General features: G+C 48.8%; 3 protein-coding genes across 7 annotated transcripts in view; 1 reads left to right on the top strand and 2 right to left on the bottom strand.

Annotated features, from left to right (window-relative positions):
• Positions 1-3,108, bottom strand: part of RANBP10 (RAN binding protein 10) — a 65,909-nt gene extending 62,801 nt beyond the window's left edge. The window contains exons 1-2 of one of the 3 annotated variants that reach the window (XM_053987228.1): positions 2,876-3,108; positions 1,887-1,998 (exon numbers count right to left, since the gene is read on the bottom strand). In XM_053987228.1, the coding sequence (XP_053843203.1) occupies positions 1,887-1,998; positions 2,876-3,080 (317 nt within the window). In that variant the 5' untranslated portion in view covers positions 3,081-3,108. The remainder of the gene's footprint in view (positions 1-1,886; positions 1,999-2,875) is intronic. The other 2 variants (XM_053987227.1, XM_053987229.1) reach the window with 2 other exon arrangements.
• A 2,032-nt stretch (positions 3,109-5,140) lies between these two features.
• Positions 5,141-18,707, bottom strand: CENPT (centromere protein T). 3 transcript variants are annotated; one of them, XM_053987226.1, is made up of 13 exons: positions 18,625-18,707; positions 17,617-17,743; positions 16,985-17,078; positions 16,650-16,783; positions 15,798-15,831; positions 14,527-14,669; positions 13,642-14,076; positions 10,820-10,996; positions 10,286-10,489; positions 9,525-9,615; positions 8,088-8,252; positions 7,248-7,352; positions 5,141-5,543 (listed from the first exon to the last, which is right to left on the bottom strand). In XM_053987226.1, the coding sequence occupies exons 2-13, from the start codon at positions 17,639-17,641 to the stop codon at positions 5,420-5,422; spliced, it is 1,731 nt and encodes a 576-aa protein (XP_053843201.1). In that variant the 5' UTR covers positions 17,642-17,743; positions 18,625-18,707; the 3' UTR covers positions 5,141-5,419. The 3 variants fall into 3 exon arrangements, with proteins under 3 accessions (XP_053843201.1, XP_053843198.1, XP_053843199.1); XM_053987223.1 differs by lacking the exon at positions 18,625-18,707 and adding an exon at positions 18,275-18,601 and having other exon boundaries at positions 13,642-14,073; XM_053987224.1 differs by lacking the exon at positions 18,625-18,707 and adding an exon at positions 18,275-18,394.
• On the top strand, positions 18,600-21,418 carry THAP11 (THAP domain containing 11). Its single transcript, XM_053987232.1, has one exon. The coding sequence runs from the start codon at positions 18,600-18,602 to the stop codon at positions 19,329-19,331; it is 732 nt and encodes a 243-aa protein (XP_053843207.1). The 3' UTR covers positions 19,332-21,418.
• Positions 21,419-22,237: the final 819 nt, after the last annotated feature.

Genomic DNA, 22,237 nt, shown 5'->3' on the forward strand with positions numbered 1-22,237 from the left:
AAAGCCTTTCTTGAGTAAGTCTCGTTTCGAAACCAAATCACTCACATTTTAAACCTAAATGTGAAATGCCATCACAAACTCCAGAAAGAGATATGCAGGGAGTAACTTCACATCCTTACCTCACTACCTCACACAGGAGTCCTATAACCAGCTCTAGGGCAGAGGCTGAAATGGCCATTCTGAAAATGAGCTCAGAAGGATTCCTCTTCCTCTCCCCTTGCTAAAGTGTTGTTCCTAGGGACAGGCTTTGCCATGACACTGCTTGAGAACTTCATTCCCTCCATCCCTTCTTTAGATGTCTGCACCTTCAATCCTTTGAACTGAAGTCACCATGATGGAATCAACACTGGGGAGCCTCCCCAGAAGAGATCTCTGCCACAGTTCACTAGTACAACACACTGAGCCTCCAGCAGGAACAATTCAAACTATTAAAGGTGAGATACACAAAAAGACCTTCTCAAGTGACAGCCAGGCAGCAGCTACAATGGAAATTCACAACCACAAATCCCCAGCACCACCCTGTGCGAGATAAAAGCTGGATCTGTCTCCATCAGCACAAGAAAAACAAAGCACAGGAATGGCTGGGACATCAGAGAGGCTCTCAAAGCCACTGCCCGACCTCAGATCAGAGCTATCAGCAGCTCCTGTTCAGCTTGTTGTGTTAACACACATGGTTCTGTCTCTTTGGAATTAATTATTCCTGGAAAGTCACTGTAATTACAGAATACAATAAAACCAACAAATCATTAATACAGAAAACTCTGATCTTGGGAGACAAGCAGAAAATTCCATTATCTCCCTTTAAGACTGATCTAGACTGCAGTAAAGATTAAGTGCTGTTCAGTGACCTTTTGTAATGTGATTTCTTTGGAAAATTGTCCTGAAGCTCACTGCAAATTATTTCAGTTTTAGCAGTTACATAAACTAATCAAGGGCAGTGTTTCAAAACAGACAAAGCAGTTAATAGCCAGGTCAGTGAAATGAAGGAATAAGGATGGTTTTTCCCTGCATTTATAAGGAAATCAGCCCAGCATCCACCTTTGCAGATAACCCAGTAATTATCAAGGGCCTAAATGCAGCACAAACCAAGATCCTTCCAAGTCCCTTCACAAGTAGGCCACTTCTCACTTCAACAATGACAGCAAAAAAAACTCAGCTGTAACAAGTTGTCACTTTTATTTGGTTTTTAGAGGAACATCTACTGCTTTCCCCACAGTCCTTAAACTGGTCAGAGTTCAAATGTCACACTTGAAGGACTGGATTAATTAATTACACCCAATCCCTCCTCCTGTGTGGCTTTCCCTTCCAGATGATATTCCTGCCATATTCATCCTTTAACAATAAACAATGCCAGGGCCATCCACACAGAGCAGACTGACACCTTCATAATGAGTAAAAATTAAACCCACGTTAACAAGAGAACTCCAGACCTTGTTAGAAATGCCCCTTTACTGCTTTCCCCAGTGCTCCAGCACTCTTCACCACATCAATACTACTGCAGCAGTCCAAAATTAAGCTCAAGGCTCCTCCCTTCTGCTTCACTTCATTTCTGAGGCATCACAATTCCAGAAATCAGAGTGACCAGACCTTGCCAGCAAGAAGAAAACCTATTTTAATTCATATTGCACCAGAGTCCCCCAGTTTACTGAGTTTTTTTACAAGTGCCCATCTCCAAGAGCTCAGGACAGAGCTGTGCCAGTGCCTCTGCTTCCAGGGCATTCCACCTCGTTTCCATCCATTCACCAGGAGCACAAAACCTGCCCATGCTGTGCCTGCCTGCGGCACCCAGCAGCCACGGGACCTCGAACCCTTCTGGAAAGGAGCCAGAGTCCAGCAGAGCTGCCAGACACACATCCCCAGGCACTGAGCTGCAGTGAGGCACTTACCCATCTCTACCTTTACTGACGATCTTCACTTCAAAGTAATAAATGCCACAGGCTGCAGGGATGGGGTGAGTGGCCCTGACCGAGGCAGCATCTTTGTGATTTTTACCGTGACCTAAGAAAGAACAGAAATGTAAGTACTGAGGGGATCTGGCCTCTCACGTATCCTGATCTAAAACCTCACTATCCGAAGGCAGCGGGGATCTGCTTCTACACGGAGCCAGCCATTTGAAGCACACTTTCCAGAGATCCAGCATATACAACTCTGCACTGCCACCAGTAACAATTCCTACAGCACAAGCGTTTCAGTTCTCCCTTTGTTTTCACTATGAAGTTTTTGAGAAAGACTCTCAGTACCACCTCTCCCCCTCCCCGCAGACATAATGCGAAGACCAATGTACACAGACAGAAGACAAAAATGATTACACAAGAAGGGAATGACATCAGTGTTTACTAGCCAAGCAGGAAAAGGAATAATCGCTTCTCCGCCGGGTGGGTAGGGAGAACAGCTCCAACAGCGAGCAAGGAAAACATCGCACTCCAAGTCTGCGAGCAGCTCTCTGGTGTAAACCCGAAGAGCCAAAGCCCCCGTTACGCAGCGTGTCGGGGCCATCCGAGCCCTGGGCTGGGTTTTAAGCAGGATGACAGAGTAAACAGACGGTCTGCCCGCACCGGGCCCGGGCGAGCGACACGGCACAGCGTTATATAAGGCCACACACGCCACCGGGGAGAGCCCCCTGCTCCCCAGCGCCTCCGCTCCCGAGCCCAGGCAGCCCGGCCCGAGCAGCCCAGCCGGGGCCCCGGGCCGAGCAGGCGCCCGGCGCCGCCCGTCCCCGCGCTGCTCACGGCGCCCCTGCCCCGGAGCCGCCGGACCCGCTGCCGGCTCGGCCCGCGCCCGGCGGGCACCGCGGAGCGGCCGGTCCGAGGGCCACGCCGGGGCCGTCCCGCTCCGGGCCGAGGCCGAACCCGGCGCCGCCGCCCCAGCCCGGCACCTTTGTAGTGGACGCGCAGGTTGCCTTGCGAGAGGCCGATGTAGTTGTACTTGTCCTTGGGGCTCCAGGAGCGCGGCAGCGGCGTCTCGTCCTGGTTGACGGCGGGGTAAAGGCGGCGGAGGCGCCGGCTCAGCTCCTGCTCCTCGGGCAGCCCCGGCGGCGCCGCGTCCCCGCCGTGCGGGCTCCCCGCGCCCGCCTCCGCCATCTTGGACCCGCTTTGTGTCAGCGGGCGGGGAGCGAGGCCCGGCCGCGGCCGGCAGCCAATGGGCTGCGAGCGTGCCCACAATGGAGCCGCGCCGCCCGACGGGAAGCGCAGTCCTCGTCACTGCCGCCCGCCCGGCCCTGTCTATCGCCGAGACTACAACTCCCGAGAGGCGGAGCATGCAAAGCCCCGTCCCCCCCCTTGGCGCGCTGCACGCTGGGAACCGTGTCCCCGTTCCCCTCCGCTCCCTTCAGCGCCGTAGGATGCAAAACTCCCATTCCCAGCGTGCTCTGCGGCAGCTCGGAGCCCAAGGGCCGCCCAGCGCTTGCAGGCGCCCGCCGGCCGCCTCCGCTCACGGGCCGGTTTCGGCCGCCGCGCGGCGCCCGCACGTCAGGCGCTGCGTGGGCAGCTATGGCGGCGCGCGAGGGGGTCCTGCGGGCGTGGCCGTTGCCGTGGTGACGGATAAACGGAGCGCGCGCGCCACGGCGGGAGCGGCAAAGCCCCGCCACGGGGACAGCGGCGGCTCCGCGCCGCCAGGGCACCGACAGCCACCCCGCTCACCCGCTGTAGCTCACAAAGGAGCCTCTGGTTCCCAGCCGGGCCCATATGGCTATACAGTCTTTCTATGTGTTTATATTAATTTTTTAAATACAATTATGCCTTGAGAGTACACTACAAAAACTGAACTACTGCTCTGAAGCCATGGCCAGCAGGAAGAAAAACAAGATCCTTGAGCAGACTTCCAGTATGAGTTCATTCTTCTGTGTATGACACACATAATTCCATGTTTCCATTCTTTTTCCATGTCTCCACAGCAATAAACAGGCCCTTGTCATCATTCCAAAGCCATGACTGTCGGAACAACTGGAGACCTACTTAAGGCAAGGGCTGCACTCTCTTGACCTGAACTGAAGTTACAGTTCTGAGACAAGGTGCTCTTGACAGAATGATCTTCCCTTCCTTGAGAGAATATTTATATAGTTATATATTTAGATTACATCTATAGTTATATGTATTTAGATATCCGTACAAGCCCGTTTGATGCAGAAAGTTACAGCCTCTGAGACTCCAGACTGCCAAACAGGTATCAGCTGTTTGGAATACACCCAGTCTAAGGAAAAGGCCCCAGTGAGTTGAAGAGTTCCCATGGAACACCCAAAGCCAGTGTCAGCCCCACAGTGTGACAGGCAGCAGGTGCAAAGCACTGTCTCCTTCCATTCCTCCCCTCGGGAAAGCTGCACCTTCTGGTGAGAAGAAAGTGAACTCTGACACGCACTGGAGAAGGGAATCCAATCCCATGCATGCAGAACCTGCAGACACTGCTCCCAGCAGAGCTTCTCAAAGGATCCTTTTCTTTCCAACACTGTATCAGCAAAAAATGCTCTTTGTTATATTAATGGAATTATGTTTTGAAAAATATCCTTGAAAAATGCCTGTCATTTGGATTGGCATTGCCTGCTGAAGATCTTAACTGTATTGGCCATTGTGTCCTTTAGTGTTGTTCAGTCTGTTTAACTTCCAGTTCCTGCTGCCAAGAGCTGGGTTGGGTTTCCAGGAGTCCCTGTGGACTGTGCCATTTGGCTGTGGTTTGAGGAAGCTCTACAGCACACAACCCAGAGGGGAGCAGCCATACCTGCAGCAGGATTTAGGACAGCCTCAGATGGGGAGAAAGAACTCGTGTCACACTGACTGCCCAGAAGGACACTGAAGAGAAAGTCCAAAATCCATCTCCATCCCTCTGAAACTGGTACATGTCACAGGCATTATTCTTTCCCAGCTTCTGGACTATTCTACAAAGTCACACTCCTTTGTTGTGCCAGATCTCATTCCTAGTGTGGTTTAGGCTCCCTGGAAGCAGTACAACCACACACAGAAGTTTTGCTTTGTTTCCCTGTGTAAGGAGCACAGCATGGACCAGCTCCTCGATGCAGCAACTGCCTGTACAGGAACACCAGTGGAAAACAAGGGGGCACCATGGCTGGCATGAAGAGCACCCACACAGCCAAATGCCTGCTAGGAACAATGGGAACACCACAATGCAGGAGCCTCTCAGCTCACCGGCATCACAAAAAACACATGTAACATTTTATTTATCACGTAACATATAAAAATATGGATAGTCAAATTGCTTGTAACAAAGGCTGGTGACACCCAGCAGGTAGAGACACCACCTGGTGTGGCGGCCACAGCACAACCTGCCTCCACTCAGGAGAACATCCAGCAGGGGCTGCCTCACTGCTTACGTGTGGAAAAGCATCAGCTGGAGCAGTGACATGGAACAAGCCACAGCCAGCCCCTGGGAGCAGGCCACCATCCCACCCACAGGGGCCAGCCCCGCACCTTCACTTGCAGGGGATCACTTTATTTCCACTCACTGCAACTGGAATGAGGAGCTTCCGGTACTCCAGAGGGAGGAAACGCTCTATCAGCACGTTCAGCGGCATCTTGTCTGTCACCAGCCCTTGCCTTTGGCCAGAGAGAGAGCAGGGAAGAAACAAGAGTTGTTAGTGAAACATGTTTCCACTCGGTATCAGAGTAACGTTTTCTTGCAGTGATGTTTTTGCATTTAAGAGCTGAAATGCTCTGCCTGCTTGTGACAAACAGCTCCAGACTCGTGTTTGCAGGCAGCTCTCAGCTCCTGTGCATGGTGCAATGCCAGGATTGCCCACACAGCAGAGCAGACAGACCCAGAGGGCTCCTGCAGAACAGCTTCCCACAGAGCTTCCCACTGTTTACCATGGGGATTTTCATCTATATTAATCAGGACCAAAGTAGAGGCTCATTCCTTTTTAAATTCACAATCCACCTACCATGGGATAAATTCTACCCTTTGAAGACGTGCACAGAATGATGTAACAGAAGGAAATAGCTCAGTACCCAGATTGTTTTACAGTCACAACTCAGAGGTGGTTGGCATTTGCCAGCTGTGTAGGCCATGGAGTTTTCTTGTACACCATTTAGCTGACTGGTCTGAAAAAAATCAGAATCTCCCAGTTTTGCAGAAAGAAAGAAAGTGCAACATTTATTCACACTTCCCATGTGGAAGGAACAGAGATGCTGTTCTTATGCATGAGCCAACAACAATTCCTGATCTCTTTATGAGGCAGTAAAAAGGCAGAAAGACATCTAGAACAAGGTGAAACAAGTACAGGGAAGTCTCAAACCAGGACAAGTAACCAATCGTGCCTCCTGGCCTGTTCATACCAACCTCAGCACACACCTGTCAGGTGGGAAAACAGAATCTCTGGATCAGGACAGCAACAGATTATTCTTTTAAGCAGCAGCATCAGCTCACCTACAGAGGCCCATGCAAAGCCAGTGTCATCAGCTGTGCCCTGTACTATCCCCCAGGTGACTTTAACATCACATTTGAAACTCTTCCAGTGGAGTTTAAGAACAACCACCCAGAGTAATGACTTTAAATGAAAAGTGGTGGATTGCTTCAGGCCTCACAGAAGCTTCTAAGCCAAGAATAAATCCCTTGTGTTTTGGTCACAGAACAAAGTAAATCTAGGCAGGAGACAGGGCAGCTGTGAATGTCCAGAGGACAGAACACCAGTGAGGCAGCTCTGAGAACACTTCTTCCAGGCTGCTGTCCAGGAATGTCACTGTTAAGAGAGGCCAGCCCTGCCCACCCAGGCTGGGGGCTCTTTCTCCTGCTCTCGAGAGGAACTGTCAGTTTGGATCCCAAGTATCAGCTTGTGCAGCAGCAGGAAGAGTGTATTTTGTTTGGAAGAGCAAGTCACCAAAACACACAGCAGGACGTGTGAAAATGCTCACAGTGTCAGTTTTAGATGATTTTAGCAAAGACCTCACTCAAGGATGCAAACAGTGCAGCCCAGCCTCCCTTTTAGCATTTCTCTACTTCTACACATGCCCCAGACATTACTGCTTCACCCTTACACAAATCCCTCTCCTCTTGGTTCCTCAGATGACTCCTTGCACTCACAACCCCTGACTACTTCCTCTTGCCCTTCCACCATCACCAAGTGGTGCAACCCAAGTCCAGGGATGCCTCCTGGGACAGAAGTGGTCTCACACAGAGTAAATCCCAGATCCCACACTTACTATGCAAACACTGCTGCTGCACATTCTGGCAACAACCAGGTGTTACTGGGCTATCAAACACCACCAAACACTACTGCAGATTAGTAACAACCCTTCCATTACCTTCTCATGAGGACTTCCAGGTCAGCTGCCTCCACTGTCTTCCTCCCTGCATGGTGGGTGTAAGCTTCCAGATCATTGCTCAGCTGCTTGAAGTATCTCTCAGAGCTGAGGGGGAAATCAAACCAGACTGTGGAGCGTGTGAACACCAGCTACTCAGCCCCTTCTGCAGGGCAAGCTGCATTAGAGCTGCTCGTTGTGCAGGTCACAGCCTGCCAGGGAAAGATGAGGGAGAAGAAACTCCCAAGAAACAGCCCATGAACAAAGCTTGGCTTCTCAGCCCAGGCTCCCTGGAACTTCACTGCCAAGACAGCTGTGAAGCAGCTGCACAACCAGAACCTTTCCCAAACTTCCCACGCATGCAGGAACAGGGCTTGACACCAGAGACAGAGAAATCAGCACTGAGAGTCAGATATTGGCGCAGTGACAGTCTTCAAAGAATACAAAATTTTACTCATGAAGGTAACAAGGTCTAAGGATTCAAAAAGCTGAGAAACCTGGATTCCAATGGAACACTGCACAACCTCACTGTGCCCAGCACAATGACATTGTCCAGAGCCATCCTACCCATGGAAATTGGTAAAGACAAGACTCTGACTGCTACAATTTGTTGGGACAAAACCCAGATGCTCCTGAAAGGCAGGACTGATCAGATACACACATGGCAACACACAGCACTTGGCACATTTCTGCCCACTTTTATCAGGCCTCTCAAGACTCTTTCCAGCTGAAGAGAGAGGCCTGTCAGCAGCACTCCCAACAGGTTTATTACTTCAGGGAAGAAAAGAAAGAAAAAAACCTCAACAGTAAAAATAATGGAAAGAGCAGTTTGTTGCTACATACCATTTTTCAACAATTTTGAATGCATCTCTGGTTACTGGCATTTTAGCAAAATGTCTGAATATCTCCTTTATCAAACTCCTTGGTATTTGAGGTTCCCGTGGGTTCTTCGGGGATGTTCTCAATTTCTTTGGAACCGTCTTCGGCTGCAACAGCTTCAGGGGAGACCTTTGAGGAAAATTGAAAATTCACACATTGAATGAACAAGGGAGAAGCAGAGAACACCAGGCTGAGTTTGGAGAAATCCTAAGCGGAACTGGAAGGGATAAGAACTACCTTGAGCTCTTCATTCTTTCTCCCTCCCAATTCTTCAAAACTCTCGTGCCCACACAGGGCAGTTTGCAAACAGTTCATGTGGCATCATGGCCTTGAGAGAAACAATCCAGGCTCAAGCTCCCTTGATTCCAGAGTGCTCATGTAACACACTGTTAGCAAACTGGAGCTCTCTCCAATACATGACTGCAGTTTCCACTGCATCCCTGCAGTATTCCCTTTAAAATAGTGCACAAAGTTTGAGGCACCACAGGTCACGTCTGCATCTGTGGACAGGGGAGGCTGCTCTGCAGGGAATCCTTCTACACTACTAAGAATTTCAATGGGGGCTTTTTTTGTGGGTTGTAGGGTTTCCCACCCCCCATTAAACAAGACTAAGTCCTAAAGGAAATTACAATTGTCTTCCATTCTAAAATAGGAAAAATTGTAATATGGAAGAGTTAAGTGAAACTCATGGATTCATTCAGAACATAATTAGAAAACAACAGAAAAAAACTACAACCTCAGGCTAACACATGCAAAACCCTAGAGAGGGTCTGTGGATCACTTGACTCTCTCCAGTCCACCCATATGTGGGCAAAAGAATTTTGTCTTCTTGTTTATTGCTTTAATAGACAAAGCTCTAAAGTCATGGGCTAGAAAATTCCTCCTGTTCCCTAGGACCCACTGCTAGTGGTTCTGATGAAGCCAAATTTCTAGTCAAGAGGGTGCAAGTGTTAACTAATTTGGAGTAATGCAGAGGACAGGTTCACTTACTGCCTCTAGGAGAGCTTCATTTTAGTCAGCACATGACAACTGCACACAGCTTTAGGTTTCTGCAGTCAATACAACTATGTCATTCCATGTGATCAGTGTCTTGCCATCTGTAATTCCCCCTCTTCTGTAAGGGCCTCTGCATCCCTTACTGGAGTCTATGGCTCCAGAGTGTCTTACCAACGGAAAAACTCCTAGGAAAAGTTTTGGCCTTAGCAGAGAAAATATTACCAGAACGTTCATTGGAAAGCCTTAAGGCACCAGACCTGCCCTGGAAGAGCACTGACATTCACTCAAAGACTTCAGCACTGCTCACTCCCTGTGGCAGCTGCCAGAGCAGCTGGCAAAGCCAGGCTCTGCTCTGCCCCCAGCCCCACCTCTGCCAGGCCACTGCTGGACATGGCTTAGGCTTACCTGGGAGCAGCAGGTTTTGCAACATGTGGTGTTGACAGCAGGGGGTTGTGGGCTGGAGCACGAACAAACGCAGGAGTCTTCATTGAAACCTCTGGGAAAAAAAAAGTACTGGAGGAACTGAAGTCTTTCAGAACTCCTGGAGCAGGCAGTGCTGCCACAGCAGACAGAAACGCAGCCAGTTCCCCACATGCCTGGTCCTGGTCACACTGCCTATGCTCTTGCTGTGCCCCACAGCACCCTGAGCCAGCACAGCTGCTGGCTGCTGCAGTGCCACCCCCACCCCCCCCAGCTCCTGCCACACAGGCTGCTGGCTTCCCTTGGGCCCCTGTGCTGGCCCAGCTGGCTGGCCAGGCTGCAGGGACACACACTCAGAACCAGGCTGCAGTGGCTGACAGCTGGGTTAATTTAGGTTGCCACAAAGCTGCAGCCTTTTAAACCAGAGAGAACTTCAAAGTCTAGAAGCTACCTCTGTCATCTTGCTAAGCCACTGTCAAATTCTCCTGAACAAAGGGACAAGCTGAGCTACAGAGTCACATTACAAGGGCCAGACTATGAACTTCTCCCTGTTCGCAGATTTTCATAACTCCCTCCAGGCAAGGCTCCTGTTATCAGCATCTCACCTGTTCTCTGCTATGAACCCATGGTTTCCTCCAAGTCTAATCTGCATTGTCTTTAACTTCACTCTTGAACTTCTTCACTTCTTAACAAGTGAGAGCAGGAAAGAAAACAGTGTTAACAGAAATGCTGAGCTGCTTCCTTACCTTCACTTGCAGGGTGTTCAACTTCATCCTCAGCAGGCTCTTCCACAGAACTATCCAAATTTAGCACCATAGCCTGGTCCTGTAGTTCATCTCCTTGTTCATCAGTTTCATTTAATGGAGTCATCTCAGGTTTATCAGATGAGGAAAAGGCATGTGAGTGCCTGGCCAGACTTTCAGCTCCAATGCCTCTGGTAATTTCATGTTCTAGGTTTCCAAAACAGGACAAATAAAGCAGTGAAACAAATATCTTTGCCTGATTCTGGAACTTCCACTAGTAAATTTTAATCGAAGATACCTGCTGTAACTATACATTTCTAAACACTACTGCCAACCAAACCAAATTTTGGTTTCCCTTTAAATAAAATGCAGTCTTCCAGCTTAAAATGACAAAATCAGTTTGAAATTTCCCCAGTAATTAGCCCAGATTCCAGAAAACAAAGGAAGTTAACTCTCTCTCTCAGCACTGATGCCAGTCATGCAGCATGAGAGCACTCTGGCACTACAGAGAGCTGCCAGCATCAGAGGTGTCCTCACCAGCTCTGGGAGAGCTGTGGGCTCCAGCGCTGCCTTCTTCCATTTCCTCTCCTGCTGAAGGAGCCATTTCTGTTTCACCTCTGCTGTCCTGTGCTGCAGTTATCTGCAATTCTCCTTTTTCAGCCAGTTTATTCTCCAAATGTTCAGAATATCCAGCACTTGCACCATATTCTGCAGCTAAAATAAGAAATTCTATCATACATCTTACCTACAGAAAAACCCCAACCAACCACCACTGGAATTTATTTCTGATAAATAAACTCAGCCATAGGTTGTAAATGAGAAAAGCAGATGCAGTTCCCTTCACAGCTGAGAAATGCCCAACTTTTCCTGTGTTTGCTCCACAGCCACCTAATTAGGGGCCCATCAGATCCCGATGAAGGAATTTTACTTACAGTAAGCAGAGCTCCTCCAGATCTGCCATCTCTATGGCCATTTTCAATTTTGGTGGTTGTGTAAAATTTCCTTTAAATCTAACAATACCTGGAGTTTGTGTTCAGATTCTACTCCTCCTTTCCTCCATTTTTCTGAATAAACAATTTTGTAAGAGATATATTCCATTGTAGAGAAAAGAGAGCCTAGAGTGGTTTTAACCATCCAGGACAAGCCTCTGGCATGCAGGATGAGAAATATAAAGACACGTGACTTGCTTGTGTTTAAAAACTTGAGCTATTGACTACTTAAGTATTCCTTTTTCCTTTATACTACATATATAGTCTACATATCTGTTACTATGTAGCTCAGTTAAGCAGAAACCCACACAGGTAATTACTTTGTGAAAATTGGGCATTCTGACATCATGACACACATGACAATGTTGTCACTTGCTGAAGGGTTTGGAGTTCTTGGCTGAGTCCAGAACCAAAAGCTGTCAAACTGCACTTTTACCATCCTCTCCAGCAACCGGGAGTTTTCACAGTGAAAAGTACAAATGTGGCAAGGCCTTGGGACCCCCAAGCCCAAGTGAAGGGCACAAGGAAATCTGGCCAAAGGTAGTGCAAAAATCAGTTGTATCCATTTCATTAACCAGAACATTGGGCTGCCTACATCAACACAGGGCCTAAAATGAAGTGAAGTATTAACTAGCTTAGATTAGCCAGATGAGAGTTCTTCATCTTTCCTATGGGAAGCTGAGCAGTAGTACAGATCTGCCAAAACATATGAACCTTTATTCCACTTCCAGTCACAGCCCACTTTCAGAGAGTTTGTCTAGAAATGTCCAAGTATTTCTAGTATGTCTTGAATTAAATTATTTCCAGCATCTACTGTAAAATTAAGTCTTATTTTACTCTGAGTAAAGTTAAGTCTTATTTTACAAGTCACCTGAAAAACTCTGTTTAAATCAGATTATACTCCATTCCCTTTCTACAATGGAAGTACTTCTTACCCTCTCGGAAAATCTTTTCCTGTTCCACTCCATTCACTGTATTAATCACCTCTTCTTCTGTATCACTTATGTCTAGATCTTCAATTATACAAGACACAACTTGTTTCAAAGACATCCTGGAAACATTTAGAGTGACTGGGGATCCCAAATTTGTACTTGAACTTTTGGAGGGCAGAAGGGAGCTCCATCTATAAACAGCTAAAACAGATCATTAATGTGTCTCCTGGCAGTGTTTTGAATTTTCTTTTAGCTTTCCTAGTAAATAAAAAAAACAATCAAGGAGGGAGAAGACACAAGAAACACTTGTATACACTTCACGCAGTTTAGGGAGTTGGCATCAAATCTTAGGAACCAGTTGGAAAAATCTTTGCACTTGACACTGAGCAGCAACACCACCAGCAGCCTCCTGTGGTAGAGCAGAACTATGTCACCATTAACTCCTGACATTAATGCCTTATTAACTCCAGCATCTTAAAGATCTGCTCACTCCCCTTACTGGATCCAGTCTCCTATTCCACATCCTCCACATTCTGCATTATCTATCCCTTTGTCCTAAAAATGCCTGCTATTGGAGCTGCTCTGAGCAACTAACCTTTTCTGTTTATTCCTTCCCTTGTCCTTTCAAAACAACTTTTGCCTGGTCTCTACAGTATGAGGAAAATGTGCTCCCATTTACACAACCAGCACAAGGCCAGGGAAATGAATGCCAAGGAGAGGTGCCAGGGAAAAACTGGCAAGCAACAGGAATTGCAAAGCATTGGTACAGAGTGAGCAGGGAGGCCACTGCCTCTGTCCAAAGACTTTTAAGGCCCTGGAGTCAATGGAGAGGTTGGCTGTGACAAGTAAGTGACCATACCACAGTGAAGGTCTGGACTAGGAACTTCCAGAGATTCCTTCCAAGTCTGTCTACATGTCCTACATATTATCTCCTTATTTTTTGTGACCAATTTAGAGTGCCCGTTTCTGGGGTCCCAGTACAAAGGAGAGATGGACATAGTGGAGAGTCCAGCAAAGGCCCACCAGGGAAGTTAAGGGACTGAAGCATCTCTCCTAGAAGGAAAGGCTGAGACAGCTGGGACTCTTCAGCCTAGAGAAGAGAAGGCTTAGGGCAGATCTTACCAATATATACAAGTGTCTGAAGGTAGGGTGTAAGGCAGACAGAGCCAGACTCTTCCCAGTGATGCCCAGCGCCAAGAAAAAAGGCAACTGGCACAGACTGGAACATGGGAGGCTCCATCCAAACATAAGGAAGACAGTTTGCAGTCATTACCCTTGCAGACTCATAAGAGCCATTTAGACAGGGTCCTGGGCAACCTGCTCTTTGTAGCCCTGCCAGAGCACAGGGCTTGGAGAAAATAACCTTGAGCTCCCTTTCTACCTCAACCACTCTGTGAGTTCAAACAACACCTGCTAAGCCTTAACCCATAGTACTCACAGCAAACCACCTCTTCTTCTTCAGTAAAAGTAATCTGTGCCATTGGGTTACTCTGCTGGGAATGATCCTGCTTTTCTTCTCCCTGTTTTGCAGGGATTTCTGGAGATACATGAATCATTCTGTCAACAGGCTCATCATCAAGGCTTGAGCTCTTGGAGAATCTTTGGGTCCTTCCTTGGTTTTTGCTCACACTGGATACCAGGCCCTCTAGCCTTGCTTCTTCTTGATCTGCATCAGAAATCAGGCTCCTCTGTGCCGAAGTTTTTGAATCTGACAGGTGGGGTTCAAGAGCAGACAATTTACTTTGGCTCTCTTCATCCAGGTGGGGCTGAACAAAGAGCTCTGTGCTATTCATCATCATTTCTGCATCACTTGTCAGGATGCTTGTTCGAATCCCAGATGCAGATTGTGAGTCCACAAGATCGTTCTGTCCTGCTGAGAAAGTTTTAAAACAAATTTTGTGTGAAAAACTGTCCAAGGTCATAGGGACATACTATACTACCAGGACTTGTGTAATTCATGATTTAAGTCATTCAACCAAATTTTACTCCTCCTCAACAGATCAAATACTGACACCGTATATGACCCCACTTCTGTGCCCACAACTCTCCCTACCAAACAACAGAGACCTCAGTACCCACAGATGAAGATGATCCCAAACAATTCCTGTGCTTTAAATGACCAGACTGGGCAAAGTACATATTTAAGTGCATAGAATCAAAGGAACTGCTGAAGCAGAACCTCATTCTAATCTTGCTTCCCAAATCCCACTCTATTTCTGTGAATGTGTTAGTAAATTTTAAATTCTAAAATACAGACCATGCTTCAGTAAATGCTTCTAAAAGCCCCTGCCTCCCAAAAGAGAAATAACACCATTTAAGAAACCTTTGTTCTTCAGCATGTTCTGCTCCACTCTGCCTTCAAACTCTTGCATGTCAACGGCTTTGCGGGTTTTGGGCCTCCGGAGCAAGCCCCTCTTTTCTACCGTGTCTGGGGCCAGCAAGGAACCCACAGACATACGAAGGGATCTATAAAAAGAGGGGAAAAATTGTCAAAATCACACACTCCACTTTCACCTTCAGAATACAGACATGATGGCACTAACAGTGACACATTTTGCAGAACTAGGAGAAATTTCCCCAAAAGACCCTTGAAGATTCTATGTCAGTCTTTAAATGAATTGTTTATTTTCATACTATCACCCAGCATCAGGAATGTATCACAGAGATCAGGAAGCAGACTGTTTTAAAGCCTCCCTGAGACACTGCAACACTACAGCTGACAAAAGGGTCAGGAATTTAAAAAATCTTAAAATAACAAAAAATAAAAAGGAAAAATAATGTTTCAGAGTAAAGATATACCCTAGATGACAACAGGATGGTAGGAGGACTTCCCAATAACTTTAAGAATCTACTTACTATCAATACTGTCAGTAAAGTACAGCTACCAACACACTGTGACTAAGATGAAAGCTGATAGCAACACCTAAAGCATAGGAAAAGATGTTTCTCACTGCAGGTGTTTTGCATCCTCAAGATTGACCATGCTCAGTGACCTCCTGTCCCTCTCTCCAGGCAACCCAATTAAAAAGGGGCTTCAGAGGTTCAAAGACAGAAGTACAAAAGCCAGCCCCAAAAAGCATCTTGTGTGGCACCCTAGGCAAGGGCTGCAGTGAGAAAGGTGAACCAATGTGCTTATTTTGGCCAGGGTTATTTGCAAAGTACACAGGCAACACCAGGAAGCAAGTTCTTTGACTCACTAAAAAGCTTTTAAAGTCCAGAAAATACAATTGCACAGATGCAATTGATGTGATAAAACTATGAACAGGCAGGGACAATATTCTAAGGTATATTGTGTACTGACTTACATAATATTCTAAGGGATACTGTGTACTGATTTACTGCTGGAACCATGAGAGCAAAAGGAAAATGGAATGATCCAAGCAAGTAAAAAGAGGAGCAATAGTAGCAATACAAGCTAGACCAACCCAGGCATACAGTGCAGAGCCACTGAAAATCTGAAGGTGTGTGAAAATCAAAAGGTGTGTGGTGCAACACCTTCAAATTCCATCAGCAGAGGGGCAGATGTGATCATACCCAGATGTGATCATACCCAGGACAGCCAGAAGTTAAGAAGTTATTATAGGTTAAACTCACCGAGTCATAATTGTGCTGTCCAACGTTGACTGAGCTAGAAAAAGTTGATGGTACATTAGTTGAGAAATTACCCTTTACACAACAGGCTACAGGAACATCCCAATGGATCTTCCTCTTTTCAGAGCCAGCCATGCTACAATCCTCAAACATCATACATTGGTGCAAACAGAATTGGATAATGGGGTCACTTCACTATTTATTGTCTACATTTCAGAATTGCATATTAGAAATCTAATAAGCAATTTCTGAAAGGTTAAGAAAGATATTTCATTTATTTCAACGAAAAATTTAACATGGCATATACCTTCAGATTTAATAATTTTAATTTTACCACATTGATGACAAGATGTTAGGTCTTGGTCACAACCACCCTTCATCAACCTAACCCAAACACACCTGTAGTTTTAGAAACACAGGTAGCTATTCCAGAGACTCTTGATGAAACTGGAACTCAAACCTGTTCTGCTCACAAAGAACTTTATCATTATTTTATATAATTGCAATGGAAAGTATGCAGCTGCTTGTATTTTGAAGTTTCTAGAACTGAGAAGACAGGGATTACTTCCTCTGGAGACACTTCAAAACTCAAAAAGCACCAAGTTGCAAAAGTAGCCAAGAAATTATATATAGTCGTGGCAGAGCCTAGAACTTGGCTTAAAAAGGTTTATTTTAAATTTGATAGGATGGGGGCTTTTACTTTCTCCATTATCCCCTTTGCATGAGATATTGCAATCTGGATCCCAAACCTACAACTGCCCAACTGGGCAGCTCCTGACAACTGAGCTGAGCAGGAGAGAACCAGCTGACAGCAAATGCAGCACTGAGCAAGGTAATTCTTGACTGCAGCCTCACCTTGGTACTGGGGAAGTCGTCTCTCTGCTGCTCTCTCAAATTCAGTAATGCTGAGTTTTTTTCTCTTCTTTTTCATGTGGAACACAGTGATAGATGTTTCCTCAGGACCAACATCTGGCAGCTGCAATTCCCCCCTACCAAAACAAACCAAGCTGGAGAGGCATCTCTGATAATCCCACCTGACAAGATACAATTCTGATCACTGAAACACAAGTAGAGAAGTCCTGCTCCCCAGTCTCACCACAGAAACTGCAGCTCTACCTGTCCCACCACAGAAACTGCAGCTCTACCTGGCAGTGTAATAAAGGTATAAATTATAAAAATCCACTACTTACATGCTGGAAACGCTCTTAGATGGGACTTCTGAATGAGCTTCTTGGGTGTCTTCATGGTTAGATATCTGAGGTGCCAGCGGTGAAACTTGGGGTTCTGCCAACAAACCACAACATTTCCTTTCCACAACTGGAAATGCAGCAGGGTGTCACATCTACACTACAGGCTTTAATAACATTTATTAGCAGGTTAAAATAAAGACCTAGTGAAAACTGCTTGGGTTCTACTCCTGGGAAGGCTGGCAGTGACAAAGCTGGCAGTGACAGGTGGCAGCACAGGGGTTCCCTGCACTGCAGCAGAATAATAACTCACACCTGATCCTACAGCCAAAGACAGCACCAGGACAATGTGCTCAGTCACCAGGATAAGAAGACCAAGTGAAGAGGGTTTTGAAGAGGTTCTTCAAATCTCTGATTTTACCAGTGCAAGGCCTGGTCTCTCAGACAGCTGTATCCTGTACTCAGGTGTCCTGCAGTGACTCCTCTGTCACATAAATCAGTCACACAACAATCTGATTTCTGATTTTGTGTAACAGGGAAAGGATAATGGGCTACCAAGGAATACCCCTTGTTTTCTCAACTCTACAAAAACATTGTCTTTCTGTTCTCAATTCTCCTGAAAAAAAGACACTTACGGTTCTGCATGACCCTCTTGAGCATAAGCCGTGGTGTGCCATTTCTGAGATCAGGGAACACTGCCAGTCTCTGCTTTGCCAAGGTGCTTCTGACAGATTTACTCCTATTTTCTACACTCAGTCCAGTCTAGAGGGAAATCAAGAGACAAGCAATTCAAAGCTAGCATTTTCATTATTAATGACCCCAACAACAAAAGCATCCACCACCCATGTTCTAATAACAAGCTAAGCAAGCTGGTAACAAACTTTTTCCAAATTCCAAAGAGAAACTGCGCGTGCTGGCTTTTTGACAACGGTGGCACTTCCCGTGCGGGCGGGATACAATTCAGCCCGGGGTATCATCCAGGTGGGTTCCAGCATAAAACCCTCCTGTGGACGAAATCCTGAGCGGCCTCAGAGCACAGCCGCGACCTAAGCCCGCCGAGAGCCAAAGTCAGGGGTTTCGGCCCATTTCCCACGATTAAAGGCGAACAAGGCTGAGGGAGCGGCCTCCGCTCCTGCTTCAGAGGCCTCGCTGCTGTCTCAAACCGAGAGCGACCGGGCGGGCGGCACCGGGCGAGTCCCACGGGATGGTCGGATCCCAACAGCGACTCTCCTTTCCTCCCTTCTTTCTTTTCTTCCTCCCCTCCCGCCCGCCCTTCCAGATCCCTCGGGGCACCTGGGCCGCCGCCCGCGCGTTGTGGCGGCCGCTGCGCCTGAGGCCGAGCCTGGCCCGGGGCCGCCCGTCGGCCATGGTGGAGCCGGTAACGGCCGCACGCCTCCCGCCTCCCGCCGCCTCTCGCGAGACGTGCGCGCGTGCCGGGAGGGGCCGCGGCGCAGTGTGGGGCGGGTAGTTCCGCCGGCGCCGCGGTGCATCGTGGTCCGCGTAGTTCCGGGGCGGCGGCGGCGGCGGCGGCGAGAGGCCGCGCGGGCCTTGTGGGAGCTGTAGTTCGGCGGGGCCGCTCGCCCCGCTCGCCGCGGGTGTCCCCCCGCCCCGCGAGGCCATGCCGGGCTTCACCTGCTGCGTACCGGGCTGCTACAACAACTCGCACCGCGACAAGGCGCTGCACTTCTACACCTTCCCCAAGGACGAGGAGCTGCGGCGCCTCTGGCTCAAGAACGTCTCCCGGGCGGGCGTTAGCGGCTGCTTCAGCACCTTCCAGCCCACCACGGGCCACCGCGTCTGCAGCGAGCACTTCCAGGGCGGCCGCAAGTCCTACCTGGTGCGGGTCCCCACCATCTTCCCGCTGCGCGGCGTCAACGAGCGCAAGGCTCAGCGGGCCCGGCGCCCCCGCCCCGCCGCCGCCGCCGCCGCCGCCCCGCAGGGCTCCGCGGCCGCCGCCGAGGCCCCTGCAGGGGGCGCGGCCGAGGACGTGAAGCCCATCGACCTGACGGTGCAGGTGGAGCTCGGGGCCGCCGCCACCATTGGGCCCAGCCCCGTGCGGCTGCCGGTGCCGGTACCGGCGGCGGCGGCGGCCGGGGAGGAGAGCCCGGTGGAGGGCGGCCCCCCCGATCACTCGTACTCGCTGTCGTCGGGCACCACGTCGGAGGAGCTGCTGAGGAAGCTGAACGAGCAGCGCGACATCATCGCGCTGCTGGAGGTGAAGATGAAGGAGATGAAGGGCAACATTCGTCGCCTGCGCCTGGCCGAGGCCCAGCTCCGCGAGGAGATCCGCGAGAAGGACCGGCTGCTCCACGCCGCCAGCGCCGGCACCCGCAAGCGCCATGGCCTCTGAGGGCTGCCGGCGCCCGGCCCGGCGCGGGGCTCTCCATCGCGGAGCCTCCGCCGCCCTCGGCGCGGTGCCGGGCAGAGCAGAGACGGGATGGACCGCGGCCCCTCCGTGCCCGGCTCAGCCCACGCCACAGCAGCCCCCAGCCGGGCAGGGCCTCGCCGTCGGATTCCCCTGCCTGGACTGGATCAGCTCGGTGCCCAGCGCCGTTATCGCCCCGACGTTATCTCCGGTGTCACCTCACACCGGGCCCATCGAACCCGCTGTGTGCAGTGTCAGAACGCGCTGCTCGTAGCGTGGATGGGACCCGAGTCGTCACTAAGTGGACGTAGGGTATCAGTTTTCAGCAAATAAACTCGCTCTGTGTCAAGTGAGGTAACAGCAACACTACCCTGGAGAAGGCGTGTCCGACTGCCGTGGGCACTGTACCCATCGCAGGATGGTCGGTGATGTCGCGTTCAGCCTCGCTCAGTGGAGGAAAGCTTTAGAAACCCTCTCAGGGTGATGTGTTTCTTCAGTAAATTACTGATGCCATAAAAGACTGCTGTTCCTAGCGTGACAGAACCCCCAGATTAAAGAGTGTTCTTGTACCGTGTAGTTTCTGCTTTCTCTGCAGCGTGTGTGTATTGGTTACAGATGTCTCCGTGCTCTCGACACCAGTAAGGATTACAGTCTGGTTCAAAGAACACGGTGGCACTTAACAGCTGTAGTTTATCTCATTGGCTTAAGACTCCCTCTAATGAAATGGAGGCTTTGTAACACATTGGAATTTTAATCCTTGGCCTTCGTTCTGAGAACCAGGATGAAACAGAAGTGACTTTACCTGCAGTGGTTGCAAACCTTTCCTGTCTAATCCTAAACTAGTTGGCATGACTAATAATCTGTACATTAGGCAAGACCATACTAAAACCTGCTTGTGTGTTCTAAACCAAGATTTAAGAGTATTGTAACAAATCTATGTGGAATGGTTGTGTAGTTTCTGTTTCTAGCCAGCATCAGTCCCTTCACTTTCTGCAACAGGAAACCAAATCAGCGTTGGCTAGAAAGAGGGTGGAGTGAGGGTAGCAAAGCCACGGGTTTGGCTTGGTTATACACTTCCAGCCTGGCTGGTGGAACAGATCCCTCAGCAGTTCAGAGGAGGAGGGAAGTGTCTGGTGCCCCAGCACGGCCCTGTGGCAATGGGCAATGAAGATGGATGTTGAGAACAAAAGGCACTTCACCACAGTGTGCCCATATTCACCTTCGAGGGGAGAATTCCCAGGTGTTCCCTGGCTCTGTGAGATCCTTCTGGAACCGGAGTGCATTGTGCTCAGTAGATTGGGATGTCACTTTTACTAAATTTTATAGAGGTATTTTCTAAATGTAAAAAGTATCTTTAGTTTGAAATTATGTAATCTTTGTAACACTGGCTAATGTAGCTTTACAACCATCAGCTTCAACACTGTATACAACCGAACAAAAGGGCACCGTGGGGTTTTGTAGCCGGAGGTTTCTCTGTAGATCCTGAAGCCAGTTCAGCTCCAGGTTGTCACAGCCTGCTATGTGATGCATGGGTCATTTTTTATTAACGTGTGTGCCAAGTTGGATGGTCATCTGTGAGGATGCTACATGTCTATCCATGTACTAAGTCCTTGCTGATACTTCAGTTTAATTTATTCTCCAATCTGATGTGTAGCTCTCCAGCTCTGTGCTATACTGATTTTTCTGCCAGTCGAGTTAGCGGCAACTTTTTCGTTTGGTCGGTTTGGCTTGTTGTTTTGGGTTTGGTTTTGGTTTCTTTTGTAGGACAAGCAGACACCTGCTCCACCATGGGATCTAACATATGTGATTGGTCCAGCAGCTCTAGATGCTCCCGTCAAGACAGTAGGCAGCACAACGTCCCTCCTCGCAAATGAGGCTGGTTGTGCATCTGAGCTTGTTCAGAACGTGCATGTCCTGACAGTCATGGTACTTTTTCTACCATCGGGATGCACTTCAGGATGTTCAGCCTTTTGGCCTTGCTGGACTGGTTACCTGCTGGACTGTTTGACTTCTCCAGGTTACACTGAGGTGCTAACATGCTTAATTTTAATAAAGTATATTTTGTTTTCTTACGTTTCCTGTCTCCTTGTGGTTTATATATCTATTTCTGAAAGGTTGTGGCTGTAGCTTTGTCTTGTAACATTTTTTTATTCATTGGGAGCTCCACAGCTGGAACAGCAGGACTATCTTTACATTCAGGTAGGGTGAGGAAGAGGAGTCTGAGGTCAGTTCAGCGTACCACACACCTGCCTGTGCAGAGATTGGAGCCGTTTTGATGAGCCATCAGTCACAGGGTGCTCTCTGTGGAACCAGGAGGGATTTGAGCAGGGAACCAGGCTTCCCCCAGCATGACTCTCCTGTCTAATGCCTGGTGGAGCAAGGAGAAGGCATGGCCTCCCACGAACCAGCCTAGTGTAGGAAAGATCTTGCATGTACTCTTAGAACGTGTAATTCCACTTGCCAAAGCTCCTGGTTTCAGATTGGTTTAGAGTTGTTAGTCTCAAGGAAATGTATGCAGGAAAACATTTCAGCTGTGCCTCAGCCATCACATTTTTGGGTTGAACTGGGAATGCAGTTAAATGCAGTTAAATGCAGTCGCAGGACTGAGAGGTGATTGTCCCACTCTGCTTTGTGCTGGTGCAGCCTCACCTCGAGTTCTGGGAGCAGATTTGGGCACCATAGTACCAGAAGTATCTACGGCTGTAACAGAGCGTCCAAAGGAGGCCGTGAGGATGGTGAAGGGCTAGAGGGGAAGCCTTGTGAGGAGTGGCTTGTTCAGCCTGGAAAAGAGGATACCGGGGGCAGAGCTCATTGTGGGCTGCAGCTTCCTCAGGAGAGGCAGCGGAGGGGCAACGCTGATCGCTGCTGTCTGTGACCAGTGACAGAACCTG

This window comes from Vidua macroura, chromosome 11, assembly GCF_024509145.1.
Source record: "Vidua macroura isolate BioBank_ID:100142 chromosome 11, ASM2450914v1, whole genome shotgun sequence".
Classification (NCBI taxonomy): domain Eukaryota; kingdom Metazoa; phylum Chordata; class Aves; order Passeriformes; family Viduidae; genus Vidua; species Vidua macroura.

What these genes read in the sequence shown, in the direction of transcription:
- THAP11 (XM_053987232.1), top strand. Translation starts at nt 18,600, where the DNA reads ATGCCGGGCTTCACCTGCTGCGTACCGGGCTGCTACAACAACTCGCAC.
- CENPT (XM_053987223.1), bottom strand. Translation starts at nt 18,601, where the DNA reads ATGGCCTCGCGGGGCGGGGGGACACCCGCGGCGAGCGGGGCGAGCGGC. An exon ending in ACGCGCGGGCGGCGGCCCAG is followed by an intron (nt 17,744 to 18,274) that starts GTGCCCCGAGGG and finishes ATTTCCCTCTAG; the next exon opens with ACTGGACTGAGTGTAGAAAA. An exon ending in GAACATGCTGAAGAACAAAG is followed by an intron (nt 14,074 to 14,526) that starts GTTTCTTAAATG and finishes CTTTCTCAGCAG; the next exon opens with GACAGAACGATCTTGTGGAC.